General features: G+C 53.1%; 7 protein-coding genes across 7 annotated transcripts in view; 4 read left to right on the top strand and 3 right to left on the bottom strand.

Moving 5' to 3' along the window:
• The window catches only part of PHACADRAFT_259212 (uncharacterized protein), a 755-nt gene extending 680 nt beyond the window's left edge, over positions 1-75 (top strand). Inside the window, exon 2 of the mRNA XM_007397689.1 lies at positions 5-75. The gene's annotated coding sequence lies outside the window, so the exon portion shown is untranslated. The remainder of the gene's footprint in view (positions 1-4) is intronic.
• A 686-nt stretch (positions 76-761) lies between these two features.
• On the top strand, positions 762-1,664 carry PHACADRAFT_197473 (uncharacterized protein; the record flags this gene model as incomplete). Its single annotated transcript, XM_007397688.1, has 1 exon — positions 762-1,664. One exon carries the CDS (start codon positions 762-764, stop codon positions 1,662-1,664), a length of 903 nt encoding a protein of 300 aa, XP_007397750.1.
• Positions 1,665-2,153: 489 nt separating this feature from the next.
• On the bottom strand, positions 2,154-2,850 carry PHACADRAFT_30137 (uncharacterized protein; the record flags this gene model as incomplete). The annotated part of the gene is made up of 2 exons (XM_007397546.1): positions 2,154-2,623; positions 2,661-2,850. 2 exons carry the CDS (start codon positions 2,848-2,850, stop codon positions 2,154-2,156), a joined length of 660 nt encoding a protein of 219 aa, XP_007397608.1.
• Positions 2,851-3,896: 1,046 nt separating this feature from the next.
• On the top strand, positions 3,897-6,113 carry PHACADRAFT_210781 (uncharacterized protein; the record flags this gene model as incomplete). The annotated part of the gene is made up of 12 exons (XM_007397687.1): positions 3,897-3,907; positions 3,960-4,212; positions 4,265-4,339; positions 4,396-4,450; positions 4,503-4,626; positions 4,678-4,731; positions 4,786-5,012; positions 5,064-5,212; positions 5,268-5,309; positions 5,397-5,657; positions 5,712-6,073; positions 6,095-6,113. 11 exons carry the CDS (start codon positions 3,897-3,899, stop codon positions 5,856-5,858), a joined length of 1,398 nt encoding a protein of 465 aa, XP_007397749.1. The 3' UTR covers positions 5,859-6,073; positions 6,095-6,113.
• A 1,789-nt stretch (positions 6,114-7,902) lies between these two features.
• PHACADRAFT_210780 (uncharacterized protein) lies at positions 7,903-8,995 on the bottom strand (the record flags this gene model as incomplete). Its single annotated transcript, XM_007397686.1, has 3 exons — positions 7,903-8,181; positions 8,238-8,488; positions 8,547-8,995. 3 exons carry the CDS (start codon positions 8,993-8,995, stop codon positions 7,976-7,978), a joined length of 906 nt encoding a protein of 301 aa, XP_007397748.1. The 3' UTR covers positions 7,903-7,975.
• Positions 8,996-9,938: 943 nt separating this feature from the next.
• PHACADRAFT_197470 (uncharacterized protein) lies at positions 9,939-11,373 on the top strand (the record flags this gene model as incomplete). The annotated part of the gene is made up of 3 exons (XM_007397685.1): positions 9,939-10,700; positions 10,761-11,035; positions 11,091-11,373. 3 exons carry the CDS (start codon positions 9,939-9,941, stop codon positions 11,371-11,373), a joined length of 1,320 nt encoding a protein of 439 aa, XP_007397747.1.
• A 460-nt stretch (positions 11,374-11,833) lies between these two features.
• On the bottom strand, positions 11,834-13,918 carry PHACADRAFT_185823 (uncharacterized protein; the record flags this gene model as incomplete). Its single annotated transcript, XM_007397684.1, has 7 exons — positions 11,834-12,179; positions 12,219-12,712; positions 12,795-12,975; positions 13,007-13,277; positions 13,328-13,405; positions 13,457-13,619; positions 13,682-13,918. 7 exons carry the CDS (start codon positions 13,916-13,918, stop codon positions 11,834-11,836), a joined length of 1,770 nt encoding a protein of 589 aa, XP_007397746.1.
• Between the last annotated feature and the right edge of the window lie 3,782 nt (positions 13,919-17,700).

The raw sequence follows: 17,700 nt of genomic DNA, 5'->3' as shown, positions 1-17,700 counted from the left end.
CCCGCTATCCAATCTGGCAAGCAGGTGAGTATATGCGCATATACCAACACCGAAAGTCTTTTTTAACATCAACTCATGCCTCTCGGCGCTGTGTTGTACTCAACATCGCAGGGGCAGTCGAGCCAGCCGATACACTGCCGCAAATGTTGGGGGCGGGCTCAAGGTGCGTCTACACTTGCTCTTTTCACAGCTGCGTCGTGCTCACAACAGCAACCAACAGCCATGTCTGTTTCTGTTCATCACGTATATGCGCTCAGGACATGCTGGATGCTGGTATCGCGCGATGGACGGCGGGGAGGTCACGGACGCCTTGCTTCTGACGCTCGGCCGACCGCATGATGATCCACGGTAGGCCGAGGAGGGACCCCAGAGCACGGGAGGATCGATGGGTGTAGAGTACGATAGATCTGGATTGTACCGAGCATATATGAGTAGCACAAAATATAATATCAATTTTACTCGAATTAAGTACAAAGAATTGAGGGTGCAGCTCATGGAATTGCTCAAACCTGCCCGGTACTGTCCAGATCTACCCGCGGTCAACCCATGTTTGTGCGGACATATTCTGATGGATTGGATAGACCTTAGGTCCCTTACTACAACACTCCACCATCCAGGTCGATCTCACGCTACCGACCAACTACAGGTCGACTCAGGTCGACTCAGATAGCGCCAGACGGACGAGGTTCTCACTGGGCTTGAAGCTTGATGGCTTGACACTCACCAGTTGCCCGCAGGACTTTTCGTCGCTCTCTTTCGAAATGACAACCCCACCGCCGCAGATGCAGCACTGCAACCAGCTCTCTGTTTCACTGCCCTCGCTCCAGACCCAGTTCGATGCCCCGTACATGTTCTCCCCCGAGCCTTCTCCACTTGTCAGCGCATCCTCGCACTCGCACGACGTCTTCGGCCCTCTACAGATCCCGTTCCAGCAGACGCCGCAGTCGTACTACGACCAGCGATCGCCACTGTCCAGCATGCACACCACGCCCAGCGACGTCGCCCCGAACATGTACGTCCCCGTACCGGCACCGTCCTCAACAAGCTTCGAGTCGCACTTCAGCTACTTCGCCCCGGCCGCGCATGCCCCCGTCTACGGCCAGTCGGTGTACCAGCAGCTTCCCCTCGAGCACATCCAGCAGGAGTACGCGGCCATGCACGCCAAGCCGAGCTTCCTGTGCTACGGCGGCCAAAGCCTTGCGCCGTTCGAGGGCGGCCATGGGCTAACCATATCGTATCCTGGTCCTTACCACCCTGACCAACTGGCGCAGATGTACAACATGTCGGCTGAGCTCCAGTACCCTGACGCCTCTGACTACGACGTCGCTGGGCAAACACGGTCCATGAAGCGTCGCCGGATGAGCAACGATTCTGAACCGCCGTCGTCTGCCATGACTTACAGCTCGTACAGTATTGACATGTATTCGTGGGCGTCGTCGGCATCACACTCCTCGCAGCGATCGTCGTCGCTGGATTTTAACTTATTCTCGAGCTACGGTGACGCGTTCTGGAACGCTACCCATCAACAGCACCACCACGGAGCAGCGGCGGCCTCGGTGAGCCAGCACGCCAACGGCTGGCACCCGCCGATGCTTCCCCCAAATAATTCGCTGCAGTTTGTCCAATGGCCGGACAAAGACTCTAGCCTGAGCGAGGTGGACTAATGCTGTGGGGTCGGCAGAGTGAAAGATGATCTGCGCCTATCGCACTTGCACATGGGCTCGGCGCATCTGTAGTCGGCTTACACTGCTGCGCGGATGGAGCGGCGGGTAGGCACACGACTTCTGTAGTGTCGGGCAGGTACATGGCGAATATGGGCATCGCGGCATGCAGAATCATCCAGTCATGCAACACGCAATTTCCCATCCTTCGTACACTTGCTGTTCGCGACCCGCCGACATGTCCAAACTCGAGTGCTTCTTGGCCAACCTTCTCTCGAGGTCCCTACAAAGAGTCTGTTCGTCTCAGCTCCCTCGATCGTGCGGTAGCCCTTAACAGCTCGAGCGCGGTTGGATAGCGTGCGGTACAAGTGAGGCGCATGTGGAGGCTGGAGTCGATAGCATTGTCCATGGCAGCCTAATTGGTTCGTCCAGAAGTCAAGATTGACGAAAGAGCGGAACAAATGGAGTATGAAGGACGATGCGCCGGAACAGTCAGGAGCTAAGTAGCCTGAGCACGGTGCCATCGCCGCATGAGGCGACGACGAAGCCAAAGAAGTAAGTTGGCGAGCTGTACTTTTCAGAAGACCGAGAGCGCGATTGGCCTTCGGGAACGGACGCGTCGCTCTTTGAGCTCATCATAGAGGTGAGGGAAGCTGCTGGATGAGTGGTGACACAGAACCGGTATAAGGAGTTAAGAAGTGTTCCTTCACCACACCGACCGTGTCGAACCGTTGGAACGGGTTCAGATGATAGCCAATCTATGTATGAAACATCATAAGCCAAGTAGATGCATGTAGAAATGTCGGTACCTCCCCCTTTTCTGCTCTCACGGGGTTCCAGGTAGAGAACCAGCTCCTTCATCGGCTTGACGGCGTAACTGTCCTTCATCTCCAGTATAAGCGCGGATAGAACAGCACGAATGAAGTAGTCAAATGCGCAGGGGCACGGTCTGGAGATGTATGCTCGCAGCCGGGGTAGAGACGACAAGTATGAACTGACCGGGCTGGCCGCTAACCTCCTGCACTCCGATTGCCGTCTCGGCCGCAGCCTGCATACAGCCTGCTTCGTCGGAGGGCTCTCCGACATTGCCGTCGGAGCAGCTCTCGTCGTTGTGACTCACGTCGCCCACTTTAGGCTGTTCGTCAACGCGGCTTCTTGTTGAGTCATTATGTCCTGGGTTTGCAACCATTCTGCAGAAGACAGTCTCTAGATTCAGGGAAGATTGAATTAAAGAAGATGCTCGTCGCTCGGGCGCAAGATGCGGGATGAGAAAGCTGTTGGAACATGCCGTCAAAGACTCGTCGGTGGTGTTGGGTGATCACTGGCGGTAGGTAAGCAGAAGAGTCGCGTGTACGATTCTGGCGCCTAGAGTTCAACGTTCAAACGTTCAAGCTCAAGCTTTCAAGACTTACCGGTATAGTAAAGGGCATAAGTCCCCCGTTCCTTAATTTGGCCGCCAGTCTATTATGTAAGTTGCAGTAAGCTGCAATAAGTAAAGCGTGTAAGCTCGCGAGTAGGCACCAGGCACCCTACGCCACTGGGACTCCGTCGCCTGTATCTCTCACCCTTATGGACGCGGACTACTGGACTCGTGACCAGTCTACTCGGTAGTTGGTGGGGCGCGTACCGAGGTTAGGAGGGTGATCGTGTATAATAAGCGGACCGCGAACACGATTTATTAGTATGTTTTCCATTAGTGACCGTGAAAGGCTTGCTCGTCGACTGACATGGTGCTTGTCTTTCGTAGGAACCAGTAGCTGTGGCATTATCGGCCCTGTTATCTGCCACCTTGCGGCGGCGGATGCACACTGCCCTTGCGATCTGCCACGCTATGAGCGAAATCTTGTATTTTCTATCACCCCATGGTTCAGTACTTCTAGGAGTTCTGAACTGAGGAAGTGAGCAGCGCAATTTCTATCTGGAGGTGGACCTCTGCTCGCAACAGTGTTCGTTCTCACACCCTGTCATACTTGTCTTCTTCTGCACAGAGCAAGTGGGGCTGCTAGCTCGCCGTTCGCTTGTTAGGCTTCAGCTAATTGATATTGGGTTTCTGGCAAGATATCTCGGGCTCACAATTCTGATAAGGGTGCCTGTAGCCCCCTGAATCCTCACGCCTTTTTAGCCCTCGCTCACCAGCATAGGTCCCAAGGCCTCTCGCTCTCATCCTGCCCCGTAAACCTCTCTCTCTCATCCCACTCCAAGGTCCACTCCAGTCCTAGCAAAGCGTCGAGAGCAATGGGCATCAGGTACGCAGGTGGTACTCTTGCTCGTAATCTCCGGCTTAACAACTAGCACTAGTAACCCTACTACTCTGTCAGAGCTGAAGGCTCTCTCCAAGATTATCCAGGACTCCATTGATTCCATCGAGGCCTCACTGGCATCGAAGAACATGGAGTTCCCTTCGCCTCACACGCCGATATCTCTAGAGTCTGAGGCAGCACGCATGCAGCCAGAGGTCAACAGGGCGTGTGCTCTGATTATCTCCGCTGCCTACCAACTTATCAACTCCGTCCGCTCGCCGATACTCTCCATTGCAGCCGTGGCATCTCAGGTATGACAAACAAGTTCCAGGAAGACTAGCCTCACAAACTATCTTTTTGTAGCACATCCTGTGCGCCTCGCTGAGTGTTGTAATAGCTGCCAATGTGGCCGAGGCCTTGAGAGAAGCCGATCCCAAGGTTTGTCGCGCTTCTGTAGTGCAGTCAAACTATCAGCTCATGGTGCCGCGTCACAGGGAGCACATGTAAATGAGATTGCTCTGGCGAGCAATATCGACCCGTCAAAGCTTGGTACACGCCCTCACATCCCTCCTACGAAACTTGTGTCTGACGGCTGTTCCAGCACGTGTCCTCCGTGTACTCGCCACTAACCATATCTTTGTCGAAGTCGCGCCTGACGTCTTCACGCACAACCGCATCTCGTCCTGCCTGGACACTGGAAAGTCCGTCAAAGATATTCTCGCAAAGTATACCATTTCCATTTGCTCAATAGACGCGGGCTAATGCAGCTATTCAAGCCCCGAGGCAAAGCATATTGGCACTCTTGGTAAAGTTGCAGGTGTAGAGTACAGGTGAGTCGCTTGGCCGAGTCTCGTCAGTCGTCATGGGATTAACAGTGTTTTCAGCACGGATGAGTGTTTGAAAGCAGGAGGATATCTACGGGATATGCTCTTGGATCCCAAGATTGCCAAGTCTCAGGAACCAAACGAGACCGCACTGAGCCTCGCCTTCAATACAAAGCTAGATGCATGGGAGTGGTATGAGCAGAAGGGTAACGAGTATCGTCTTCAGCGCTTTTGCATCGCATTGGAGGGTATCAAGCAGGCGGGTCCTCGGAATGCGATCCTCGAGGGTACGTACCTCGCATAAGGCATTCTGATTGAGATCATGACTGTATGATTAGGCTTCGACTGGAGGAGTCTGAAACAAGATGCGGTCGTTGTGGATGTCGGCGGCGGAGTTGGTTCCCAGTCCATGAGACTTGCCCAGAACTTTTCACATCTACGCTTCGTGGTTCAGGATCGCGAACAAATTGTGAAGGACGCTGTTGAAGTATGTATTCTATCTACACAATCATTAATTACTAGCTGACTTACCGCCTTTCCAGTTCTGGGATGGCCAATTACCCGGCGCCGTGAAGTCTCAGAAGGTCATCATCCAAGGCGAGTAACCCAACGTACAGTGGTGACCACCGGGACTTATTCATGGTGCAGCACACGATTTCTTTACTCCTCAGCCGGTCAAGAATGCCTCGGTCTTCCTTTTGCATACCGTCCTCCATGACTGGTCCGACGACTACTGTATTCGGATCTTGCGCCACCTTCGGGATGCAGCTGCGCCAGATACTCGCCTCCTGATTGTTGATAGCCTCCTCCCGTATGCATGCGAGGATGACAGCCTAGAGGGTATTGCAGGCGTCGAGCGTCCAGTCCATCCCAAACCTCTGCTTCCGAATCTGGGGCATTCTGCGACCTTTTTGTACCACGCGGACGTGCAGGTGCGCCTTTGCTCTTCCGTCGCAGACCGCCCATCATACTGATACAAGAAACAGATGATGGCAATTTTCAACGGGAAAGAGCGCACGCCGAGGCAGGTGAAAGAGCTCATGGAGCAGACCGGCTGGAAGGTCATACGGGTTCACCCGTCTTCCGCCTTCGGCACCGCCAAAGTCATCGGCGTTCCAGAGAATACTGCATAAATGGTACTACAATCGGCTCCCGGGACTCAGGCTTCCGTTCTTGCCATGCACTGCGGTGAGCGGCCCCGTCGAGGCTCCATAGTTGTTGCTCGCGGTGCCCGCCGTATACTGCGTCCAAGTTACTGGTCGTTTTCTGGCCGCGTACGGTACTTCCGTCGTCTTGTTTTTTTTTCTTCTGAATTTGTCGGCATAGCTTAGTCAGCCTCAGCCTCAGCGTAAATCCCAAGGCGTATAGCCTGGGACAGTATCATGTTTATTCTCGTGGTCCGGTTTTCCTGTTTGAAAATGCATCAAATACTCGCCGTTCACATCCGATTGGAAGAAATTGTATATCGCAATGAATCCGCGGTCTGTGGTTTGGCAGAAAAGCGTCACAAGGTCTCTACGTGATCTAATCGTCTGATGCGCTCTTCCCGGCTTGGCTATCATCGCTATGAGTCGTATGTGGTTTCCGCGCAACGTTTCAACGCAACAACTACCATGACCAAGAAGGCAAGGCGATGGCAATGTAGGTCGCAATATATGGCATTGCGTAAGTCGCCATCTCAAGGGATCGCCTGGCTGAGCAGCTCATAATTCTCCTTCAGATGAGAAATCCCGGTCTGGGCCGTTCTCAACGTTCAGCCACTCTTGGAAGCGACTCCCTGTTGAGCTGCGCGACTACACACACGACTTGGTGAAGATAACAAATGACATAAATGTAGTATCAAAGCTCTCCTTGGTCTCGAAGGCCTGGTCCCAGCACTTTCACCCTCATCTTTTCACCGAACTCGGCCTGAGGAGCGAGGAGGACTGCTGCATGCTCTATGATATACTGTGATCCCTGCTATCAGCCTGGCTTGCAAGACACACCACCATGCTGTGGTTTGATATCAAGCACTACCCCAACCGTCCACTCTGGATCACACTCCTTCGCCTTTTACTGGCATGCCGCACCATCATCCATCATGATTGTGATGGCCTCCCTGGATGTGTGTTGCATAATGCAGCTCTGAAGAGCTCATTGCAGACTCTCACATATCTGGACTTACACCACTGCAAATTCCTGTCATTCCGAATCCTGCTCCGTGTATTGGTGGATATCACCTATCTAGAGACTGTCCTACTCAGCGACATCACATGGCTAGGTGGACCCCCGGTGAGAGTCGACAGTGCAAGCAATGTCTGCTGTGGCTCTTTCAGCCATATTCGCGATGTCCGGCAGTCAAACTGCACGGACAACATGGCAGTGTCCGCTTGGATCCTTGCTGCCGCGAGTACGCAACACTCATTCTCCCGACATCGGACTACGGGGCCGGCAGTCCCTGCAGAGACAAGTTGGTTGGAGAGCGAAGCTCTTGGAGAACTTGAAGCTCAACTTCGACGGTAGGGCCAGAAGTCGGGACCTTTCGTACGGTATTATATCGGCTCATGGACGAGAATTCAGGAGACTATGCGAGTCAGGGAAATACTTGAGCCTCGTGTATCAGTGCTCCAGCTTGAGCTTGAAACAAGAACAAAGCGTACTGTAGATTTTCGACCTGGACAGCGGTCACAGGCCTCAGGGGCCTCAAATCCGCTGCTTGGCGGCTCGGAGGTTTCCGTCACGGGTTACAGAGGGACTCACTATAGATGGGCCAAATTTTTTGGGCTTGCGGCGCACCCATAGAAAACCACCCAAAATTGATCGGGGCCGCCACCGCCGTCGTCGCTACGGTTGTACACACGGTCACAGTCACCTGCCGCCATTCAGGTCGAAAAAGTACAGTATACGGCACCAAAAGCATGCGAATCTTATATAGGTCACCGCAGCCATCTTCTGCTGCTGCTTCGAGACAGGGTCAAACTACGGAGGCCGCCATTGTTTCCGCGGTAATAGAATCCGGGGAGGAAGACGCCAGGGTGTAAACGGTTGCAGTGGGAATTCGACATCGATATTGGTTTTGGGCGAATTGCCAAGTATGGGCCATGATGCAGACGAAGACTCGGAGCGACCGCCATAACCAGCGCCTTCGTCCAGCTTCGCAAAACTGGTTGTTGAAAAAATTTCCGACCATCCTCAACAAAACGGCGAAAAAGCATATGCATTTATTGCATAATATTCCGTCTAAGCGTAGTGAAGTCCGACTATAAAAGGCTCAAAATACCCAATCGTCGGGGTTGAAATCCCTTGGCCGATACCCACCATTCTCCTTAAATACTTGCACCATCTCGTACGCCTTATTCGCTCGTCTCTCAATATCCTCCTGTGGAAGAAAGGTCATAGAACGGACCGCGTCGATGAGAACTTGTGGAGAATCAATGGTGTCCTCGTCAACGTATTCGCCGTAGAAGCAGACATACTCTGAATTAGAACTGCTTGTTAGTGTGCAAGGGCGCAGCGATCAGGAATAGACGTACGAGAGCGCCAAATGCCCATGTTGGCAGCAAGATCCCAAAGCTCTGGACAGCCGAACAACAAACGTTCTGGAACGGGGGCGCCCTCGACAATCTCGAGCTTACGCCTGCATTTGTGCTTCTCGGCGTGTTCGAAGTCGATAATACGGGGCTTGCTGTCGGGCGTAGAGGAGAACAAGACGTTGTCGTCGTTGATGTCGTTATGCATCACCCCGGCAAGGTGCACCTGGACCACCGAACGCAGAACTTCCAGCCTATGGATACCAGGTTGAGTGGTGCTGTAAAGAGCGGAGGGGCCTGACGATCGCTCACCGGACGTCCATGTCAAGAGAGCCCAGCCCGTCTTCGGCAGGCTCGCCCATATACTCGAGAACAAGGCAGACAATAGGATCGCCATCGTCGTGCTCTCCTTCGTAAATCCCGTAGCACACAGGTACGACGTCCCCTTGCAATGCTTTCAGCTGCTTGTTATAGAAGTTGGCCTCGGTTCTGAGTCCGGCTGCGTCGTCGAGGTTTTGCGCGTATGCGAGCTTGATGAATACGTCGGTCTCGGGGTCATTTGGACTGCGCTGAGCCAACGTCCCTCTATAGTACTCGCGCGTCGCAGATGCGGTGACTCCCACAGTGTTGTATATCTGAAGACGGCCTTCGAGTCGGACCTGCTTGTCAACGCGGGTAAGGTGAAGAGAAAATTCTTCCCTGCCAGGCTCCCCCTCGCCTTGCGGGATAGCAGAGAACTTGATGGTAAGATCAGATGACATGCCAGTGCTAGTGGCGTAGACGGCGCGGTGTGCGGTATGAGGGGCGATCACTGGCGAACTTTATATCAGCCAGAAGTCACGTGGAGATGCCATCTCGAGCAAGGCCGGAGCGCCGAACCATCTCCCGCTCTGGCTGCCGCCAAAAATATGAGCCGTCCATGCCATTAAAAGACCTTCTAGATTTTTGGTATGCGGTTGCGCGATTATAGTTTGCCTTGATTACTATTGATGCCTTTCAGACATCGAATTGGGGTCATCCTGGGCGGCCCTCCACAGCCAGGCCCGGGCCTTGCGGGCCCCGGCTGTCTGACCATTTCTCCAATGACAATACCTCATCTCAGTACTTCGGAGAACGAAGAGTCGATGCTTCCAAACCTCTCTTCTGAAGGCGACAATGCAGCCCGATTCGCTGATTCTATCAGATTCCGTGGTGGCCAACAAGGTCATCGGACTTAATAAGACTCGAAGTTTCAGATCTTTAGACCCTGGGGCCGGGGCTGCCAGTTTTTATGATGCTCGCGGTAAGTACCCACAATGGAGTCATTTTGGTGGGATCTGCATCAGAGATTCTGCAGAGACGTCTATTGTTTTACGGAGGCTGTATCATTTGTGCTCCGAAAGGCAACAATGGACGGTGAGTTCTCTTGTGAAGATGAAAGTCCGATGAGCTGCATGGTTGTCGTGACTCATTATAGGCGCTGCGGTTCACGTTCTCATTCTGGAAAACATTCACGGTGGCCTTTAAAATTTACATGCCTTGCAGAAGGTATAAGTTCAGAATACAAGAGGTACTATGCGACTCGCGACTCTATCTACTACTCTGCCTATCCTCGAAATATTATCGCTCTCCCCAGTTTCGAATTTGTGATGCCACAGGTATGCTGCCGTCTATCCCAATCCAACGTCTCTCTAACAAACGACGAAGGATGATGCCGTGCCATGTATGGAGCCTGGAAGGCTATACGATATCATCGATATGCTCCGGCGGGTGGTACCACCGACAGGCCCTCCGATGCGGAGCAAGGACAGTTGTCGTTCCACTGTGAACATTCTCAAGAAGACAAATCGACCCGAAGCCGAGAAAGCATTTCAGAAAGTCCGAAAGCATGCGAAACTCGATAAGGTTGTGTATTTTCCGGATATGGTCGGTCAGCTCTTGGACGGAGAGGCATTCGACTATCTCAGACGCGATTGGGGGGATGGACTAGTGGCGAACGCTGGGGAGGAGGAAGGATGGTCATTCATCACAAAGACTCATCCTAAGTGGACGTCTTCCGATTTGCCTCCGATTGCTAATAGCGAGAAGGACACCGAGAATTGGGTCTTCTCCGTGATCATTCAGCCCGTAGTTCGATGCCTGCGAGCTATCAAGCAGAAGACAGTCCGCGCCATTTACGATCCTCACACGAACGAGTGGTTTTCCGTTTCCTCACACTCCGACAACGCTATGTTCCCGATCCCGGATGGCCTGGTTGTAACGAGCCGACCCGGGAAGCCCTTGAAGGAGCAAAACATCGTGGCCACCGTCGAAGTGAAGACTCCCAATGCTATGAAACCTCAGCGTAGAGGTGATGTCGGCGCTTTCGAGGGTATGGTGCAGGGTCACACAAGTCAAGTGCCGGCTGGTACTGCGATGAAGTTCTGGTACGCGGAAAACAGGGAATTCCCTCAGAGCACAAATACAGAGACCAGAATACTGCTCCAGGTACGTCTTTTGGCTGCCGGTCCTCTTGCACTCGACAATGTTGAAATAATTGGAATGCAGGTTTGGTACCAGATGCAGGCGGCCCGGACTCAGTTCGCCATTCTTTCCAACTACGTCGAGGTTATATTCTTCTACAGAGTGGGCGACACGCTATACATGTCTCGACGCTGCACCAGCTTCGGGTCCCCTCTCTTGCAAACTCTCGCCTTCCTATACGTCGCCCAGCTCCCACCGGAACGAAGGAAGGAGGTCTTCAAAGTTCCTGCGCCGCTAACTGATTGGTTCTCGGATGAAGTGAAGCGCAACACCAACCGTGTGGTAGGGATTCATCCAGGGTATGTACTATTACGTCCAGCTTGAGCGCGTTGTCAGTTAAGCATGCGCCAATAGCTCTTTCATGAAGGAATACGTCAACACGAAGATCAAGGGCTTGCCAACCAGATATACAGTCTTGGAAGTCGTTGGAAGCGACGAGGACGAGGAAGAGATACCGCTTGAGGAAGATGAGGAAGAGGAGTTGAGCGAAGTGATGCGGAAGATACGAGCAGTGAACCTGGCGACGAACGCCGAGCGGAGTATATCGGCGCGCGAAAGGGGCAGAAAGAGAAGCTACGGAGTCCGGAAGTCTCCTCGACTGGCGGCCGCTAGAGCGAAGACGGCCGCACGTCAATGAACTAGCAAATGCAGCAGCTCCAGTACTTAAATCTCGTATTACGGCCCACAATGTCATCGATTCATCATTGTGTCTATCCTATCAATATTGCCGCATCGAGCAGCTTAAAGTGGAGTCTGCAGTCAGGTGCGCGCAAGCGAATTACCACAGCAGGCATACGCCACCATAGCATTTGAGATGCTTCGTCGCCTGACTCCTCAACCTTAGAGCACTCCTTCTCGCCCTCAGTGTCGACATCCCAGCCGGTATTGCGTAACATGCTCGCGCTAGCGAATATTCTTAGCATGCGAACAACAATGGTCGGGCAATGCCAGTGAGGCCTTGAGCCTGAGCTTAAGGCTTAAAACTGAGGCTGAACACTGATTTTAAGCGAGTGCCACGTATAGTACATGAAAAAGCGGCAGTTTCGAACATGCTCAATAACAAACACGGGCACGACATCGCTCAAGTGTGCTCCTTGCTACCGGCCGCCAACAAGCTCCTTGAGGAGGTGAAGGTCGTGCTCCTTGGTGATCAAGCCTCCGCGCAGCACACCTTCATGCCACGGCATGTCCTCAGCGATCAGAATGTCGATCGGGTACCGCGCCTCGCCTTCTTTTCCGCACCAGTCAAAGTCGATGAGCATCGCCCCGCCCTCGTAGCACTGCATCACGTTCGGCAGATGCAGGTCCCCAAACACGAGGTCTTTGTCGTGGAGCAGTTTCATTGCTTTGCGCACGCACGCGCGATCGGTGCCCGATAGGGCGCGATCGTAATGGCGCACAAAGTCCATGACGACGACGTACATGTTGCCCACGCTCGCGACCCTCTCGCAGAACCACAGCTTCGGCGCGAGTGGCGGTTACGCTTCGGAAAGGAACGCGTGTCCCTCGGGCGAGTACTCGGGCGCGAACTTGACCACGACGTTCGACTTCGTGCCAGAGCCCGTGTCGACGAGTGCCGTAAATGCGGCCTTCACAGGATAGTCGTGACTAAGGTGTCCAGTATACTTGAACATCACTTCCGTTCCGTCTGCCCTAGTGAACCTAGTGAAGTAGGGGCCGATAAAACGTGGCTTTCCGGACGGGGTGTGAGCCGGGGCGGGGACCGCAAGGCCGGTGTAGTAGGCTTCAAGCTTCTCGAGAGAATCCTTCAGCGCATGAAAGAATCGAGCTACGCGACGGGCCGCTTCGTCGGTCGGCGACTTCCCCGAAATCGTTGCGCAGGGGACGACGCATACATCGGCAAGCCGCTGCGAGATGAAATCGTCCGCAAAAACCGCGCCGTTGACGGTAATGTAGGGGCCGGCGGTCCCAATCAAGAAACATGGACATGGCGACAGCTGGCGGAGCGCGTCAGCCTATACGGGAAGATGCGACCAGTGAGCTCTACGGCTTGTATGAGTCTTTGGCACAGACCTCTCATGAGTGGTGAAACTCTACATAACGAAGTTCGGCTTGGGTGATAGGGTCTCTGCTGCCTTCACTGATTCCGTTCTCGATAATGTGCATAGCCAGCGTAGGCTTGAAGTGCTTGTCGAGGTGCGATGATACGGAGAAAATAGCGCCGTCAAGAACTCTAGCGGGCCCCCACGGTGTAACTAAATCGGCTAAGTTGGAGAAGCTGCCAGTGGACAGCTCGAGCCAGATAGTACATCGCATCCTTGCGTCCGGTTTTTGACCGGTGATACTTTGAACAATCGTGTATGAAGAAGTGGGCAGAATCGAGTTCTTCAGAGGAGAACGGCTCTCCTTCGGAGTCACTACGATTAATCATACGCTGGAAATTAGCGAATAATGGGTGGTAGATATGAACTGGGCGAGCAGCCGATGCCAATGGCCGGTAGTTGTGGACTTGTTGCAGCATTTGAGACTCCTGAATTTTCGTCACTTGGTCTAAGGCCGCGGCAGCCATCTCTTCGCGGTCTATATACGCGTGTTGACATGACTGCCATTGCATTGGGACGCAAGCTTACCCGACATGAATCCAGACTTTCCCTCCTTGAAAGACCCTGATCTAGTGCGCTTGAGAGATCGCGGGCGCAAATAAGGTTCTAAGTAGAAGGATGTGAGTGCGGATAGGGGAATTGAACAACGAGACGTACCAAGAATGACCACGAGATTCTCGCGCTTTTCGACCTCGGCGTAGGGGCTCGAGGTAAATATTGTGACGCATGCGCTCGTGAGATATTCGTCAGTGATGATGTCTGCAAATGCCTCTTTGATTGTGGTGTTGGGCGAGTCGCGGGCGCAAGGCCACTCGGGTAGCTGCGAGCATAGGACGTACGATGAACGGTACGATATGCGACGAGGCATCTAAGGGACCATACCTGGTAGAGCTCGATCATAACATCGTTTTTAGTTAGACCCGCTAGGGGGCTCTCGCTCGCGAGCCAGGATGGGTCAGCGAAGACGACTTTGATGATGCTACGAAGTTCGTGCGTTGAGCCCACATCTTGCGTGTAACTTGTCAGGTAGCCGCAATGGCGCGTAGAGGGGGTCTCTGTAAAGTACTGCCCAAGTGACCTCGACAGTGTCCATGGTGGTCGCCATGGACAATATTGCATTACTTCGTCGAGCTACAGCCCTATTCAGTCTGTTTGGTTTTATTAGATAGCTTTGCGTACGCGTTCCCGTAGTCGGCCGCGCCAGTTCCACGAGGTCATCGCTCGCCAGCGAGATGTGCTCGGTGGCCACGACATGTGCAGGGCGGGGGCGCCCGAGGCAGGAAATCTTGCCAGTATCGCGCGAGCACTGCAAGATGTCCTACGAGATAGGCTGCCGGAGAGTTTCGTATGTGCACGGAACATTGTCGAGATTGCCGACAACACACGGCGCGCAGGCCAATGAAAAGCCGGGCAAGAACAAGCCTGTCCCAAGATGTATGTTAGAGTCGAAGGGAAAAACTGAGTTGGAGCGGAATATCGATACCTTTGCCTGCACGAGCCTAGCGCATAGCTCTGCATAATCATGTTCGCAAACGAGGATCAGCCGCACGTTATGAACGAGTAGCGTGCATGTCCCAGAGACGGTTAAGTACGGACTTGCTGGTGGCCTCACAGGCTGTACAAGGGGCTCTTCCGGAGATAGCGTTTAAGTAAGAGAGAGGATACATTGAGGGAGGGCCTCGCGCTGAGAATCCGCCCGTGGTGATCATAAAGAAATGGACTTCCGCCGAGAAATCACTACTGGTCACGACCCTGAATCGATGCAGACGAACCGACGCTGTCTCCGCTAAACAATCCGCCCTGGCGGCTTCGATGTGACGCATCGAGCAAACGATGATTCAGTCCAGTATGATCCCTTCGCACGGGCCCGTTCCAGTATCAGCACATGCTGGCAAAGACCATCTGTGAAAATTCGTCATCGTGCGATTCAGCTCGCTCAAATTGGCCGTAGCAATATGGGACGGGCCATTTCGAACCCGACGCGGCGAGCACTTGTATGAGCGGCCTTAAGACGTCTATAATTCCACGCGGGGGTATCTAATACAAAAGTGAAGTGTCACGAGGCTCCGCAAGAACGCGTCCACCACAGATCGGCAATACATACCTCAAAAACGCGTGAGTCCACCGGCCCCCCGTCCGAAGTGCGTGCATGATCTGTCATGGGTCAGCGTCCGACGATGAGTCATAGTTCAGCTGATCCTCCGCGAGAGACAGAACAGGAGCATAAAAATAAATCTGTAAAGTCGTAAACACCATGCTTCAATGAATATACGCGCTTGCTTACCTGTATGTATTGATGCTCTACATACTCAGCTTCATGAACTTCGCTGTGTTTTAGCTGCTTCTCTTCCGTAGGCAGCGTTGTGAGCGTAGCAGGATTTAGAAGCAGGAGTGCTCCAACGGCGGTCTGCTCCGGGAACTCGGTGAGGTCGCGCAGCAATTGCTTCAGGAATTCGGCCTCAAGTTTTTCATAAGGCACAGTCAGGATCAGAAGGTTTATCATCCACGCATGTCGTCTACGTACCTGCGGTTGAAATGGGATCCGTCCTCAGCCGATAAGCGTGCTCGCTGACGCGCGGGCGTGAACCAACCTGGGCACGGCTTCGCGCATTTTGTGACATATCCGAGAGCACACTGCGCGTCAGGTACTGTATCTTCGCCAGGTACTGTTATACGACATGAATATTGTGTTTGAACTCATACCGTGACTCCGCTCGTCTGCAGCTAACGAAGCGTCCGAGAGCGTTTGAGAGATAAACGGCTGGGACCAAAATGAGATGTCTCTGAAGCCCAGGGACCTGTATAACGATATTTAGCTGCCGGATGTTGGAAACATGGTTGTGGTCGGCGGTCAAAACGGGGCGGCGGCCTTGATGGCGGGGTTGATTGACGCCTTTCCGGCGTTCACGACCCCGTGTACCCCGCATCGCTCAACACATGCTCTGCGAGGTCAAAGTTGTCTGCACCCGGCTACTTGTATGTTTACTGCTCTGAATTACACCTGGTCTCGAATTGACAACTGTAGCGTACTTAGCCACATTCTGGACGAGAGTAGTGGTCGTATTAATGAAAGTCAAGTCTCCATCTTGAGAGCGCAGCTAATTTGTTTAGTCCGTGTATACTAGGACAGTATGTGCTCATGATAATACACAAAACGGATCTTTTCTTCAGCTCCATGTCATCCCCCCCGGGTAGTGTTAGGACTGTGGAACACCGAGTTATGACTGCCCTGTGAGCTTCCTCATGAGGGGCAAGAAGCATCCATCGAGCTGCTTGACTTCTTGAGCCTGTCAGTTTCAGCCTTCTGGTGCGAGACGAAGAAGAATTTCAAGTGCGCCCATGTACGAGGAACGGGCCGAGCAACTCTATGCAGGCTAGAAACGGGAATGATGTCTATCTATGCTATCGCAAGAGCTATGGACTTTGTGTCAGTCAGGCATCATGCATCAATGCTGAGATACTCAAAGTGTGCGAACGGCAGAGCGCGGAGGTCTGGAGCGTTGCTGCAGATTTTGGCGATGGTCTATATCTGCAAAAAAGGATCGGGTCGCTCTGGACTGCAAACTAGTCATTACGGATGGAGTGCTTCTAGCTCGAGTGGCCCGAACACAGCTCTGCAGTCTGTACACCAAAGTGTTGGTCACAATGTCGTAAGTTCGCCCCGACGAAAATAATTATAAGCGCACGGCAGCCGTTTTTTGCTGACTCAGGCATCAGTACCCTGTTTTTTGGAAAAAAAATAGAATAAAAATTACGCATTGTTCGCGAAAAACTTCTTTCAAAGAGACAGAGTGAAGATATTACTGCCAGTTTTTGTACTATGATCCCAGTTGGATAGGCAGGCGATGCCGAGGCGAGTATTCGCGGCGGGGGTGCTCCTTTGCCGGGTGGTTATCACTTAGTCATATGTCCAGTTGTTCAGTTGCAGCTGTGCGAATTGCGGCGAACTGAATAGAGATGCGCCCCGACACGATGATAGGCTGCGCTGATCACTGTAGGTGACGGTTATGTGTGCCTTAGGTTCGGGAAAATGAGTTCTTCAGATCTGCGGCGCGGTCTACTAAATTGCCCGTATGAGCCTACACCATATACCGCCATGGCGCTGCCAACGATCTCCCAGCGTTCGAACATGTCAAACGACAGGCCAAGAGCGGAATGGTACGCCTGAGCCACGGCCATCTCCTGCACCCAGTATCCCACCACGTCCGTGAGTGATCGAAAACTTCGCCATCTGGGGTCTTCTTCCGATGCTATACCGGTGACAATCCCCCTGTCATCTCAGCTCTATGTAGCAGCTTGATAGAGTTGCCCCACCTTGTCGCGCCGTGTATGTCTCGTACCAAGTATGAACAGGCTCGGGCTATCATCGGCCTAACATTTATCAGGCGTCTGATTACGGGACTATCGGAGCGGGGCGCAATTTGAAGAAGCCTTCGAAGTTTTGTCAGTCGCGCGAAGTATCTTTGACACACATAGACACTCAGAGCAGGACGCACGCGGATCCAATAACAGGTCATCTCGCCTGTAGGGACGGAGAGCAAAGACAAGGTCCTCCGATCGGGGCAGGGTAAGCAACACGGATTTCTTTCCCACGATACCCGACGAAGATTGCCGACTCGGATTCAGACGCACTTTGACGCGTTGACGTCTGTGGCCGCGTTCGAGGTCCCAGCCTCGCATCAGGACATCTCCACGTCTGCTATTCTCAATTCGAGAGACGAGATCAAGCCCCCAATAGACATGCTTGCGGCATCCCGACACGACCGGGATCAGGTTGTGCATGAGTTCATGTGCCTAACGCCACGACAGATCCCAAGGCCGCTGAAACTTCATTTTTACTGTATAGCGCAGTGCTGTTAGGGGACTAGGCTGCCCTTCAAGTCATCGACGATCGCATTTTC

The sequence above is a fragment of the Phanerochaete carnosa genome, assembly GCF_000300595.1.
Source record: "Phanerochaete carnosa HHB-10118-sp unplaced genomic scaffold PHACAscaffold_7, whole genome shotgun sequence".
NCBI lineage: Eukaryota > Fungi > Basidiomycota > Agaricomycetes > Polyporales > Phanerochaetaceae > Phanerochaete > Phanerochaete carnosa.
This window is presented reverse-complemented; position numbering and strand designations above follow the sequence as displayed.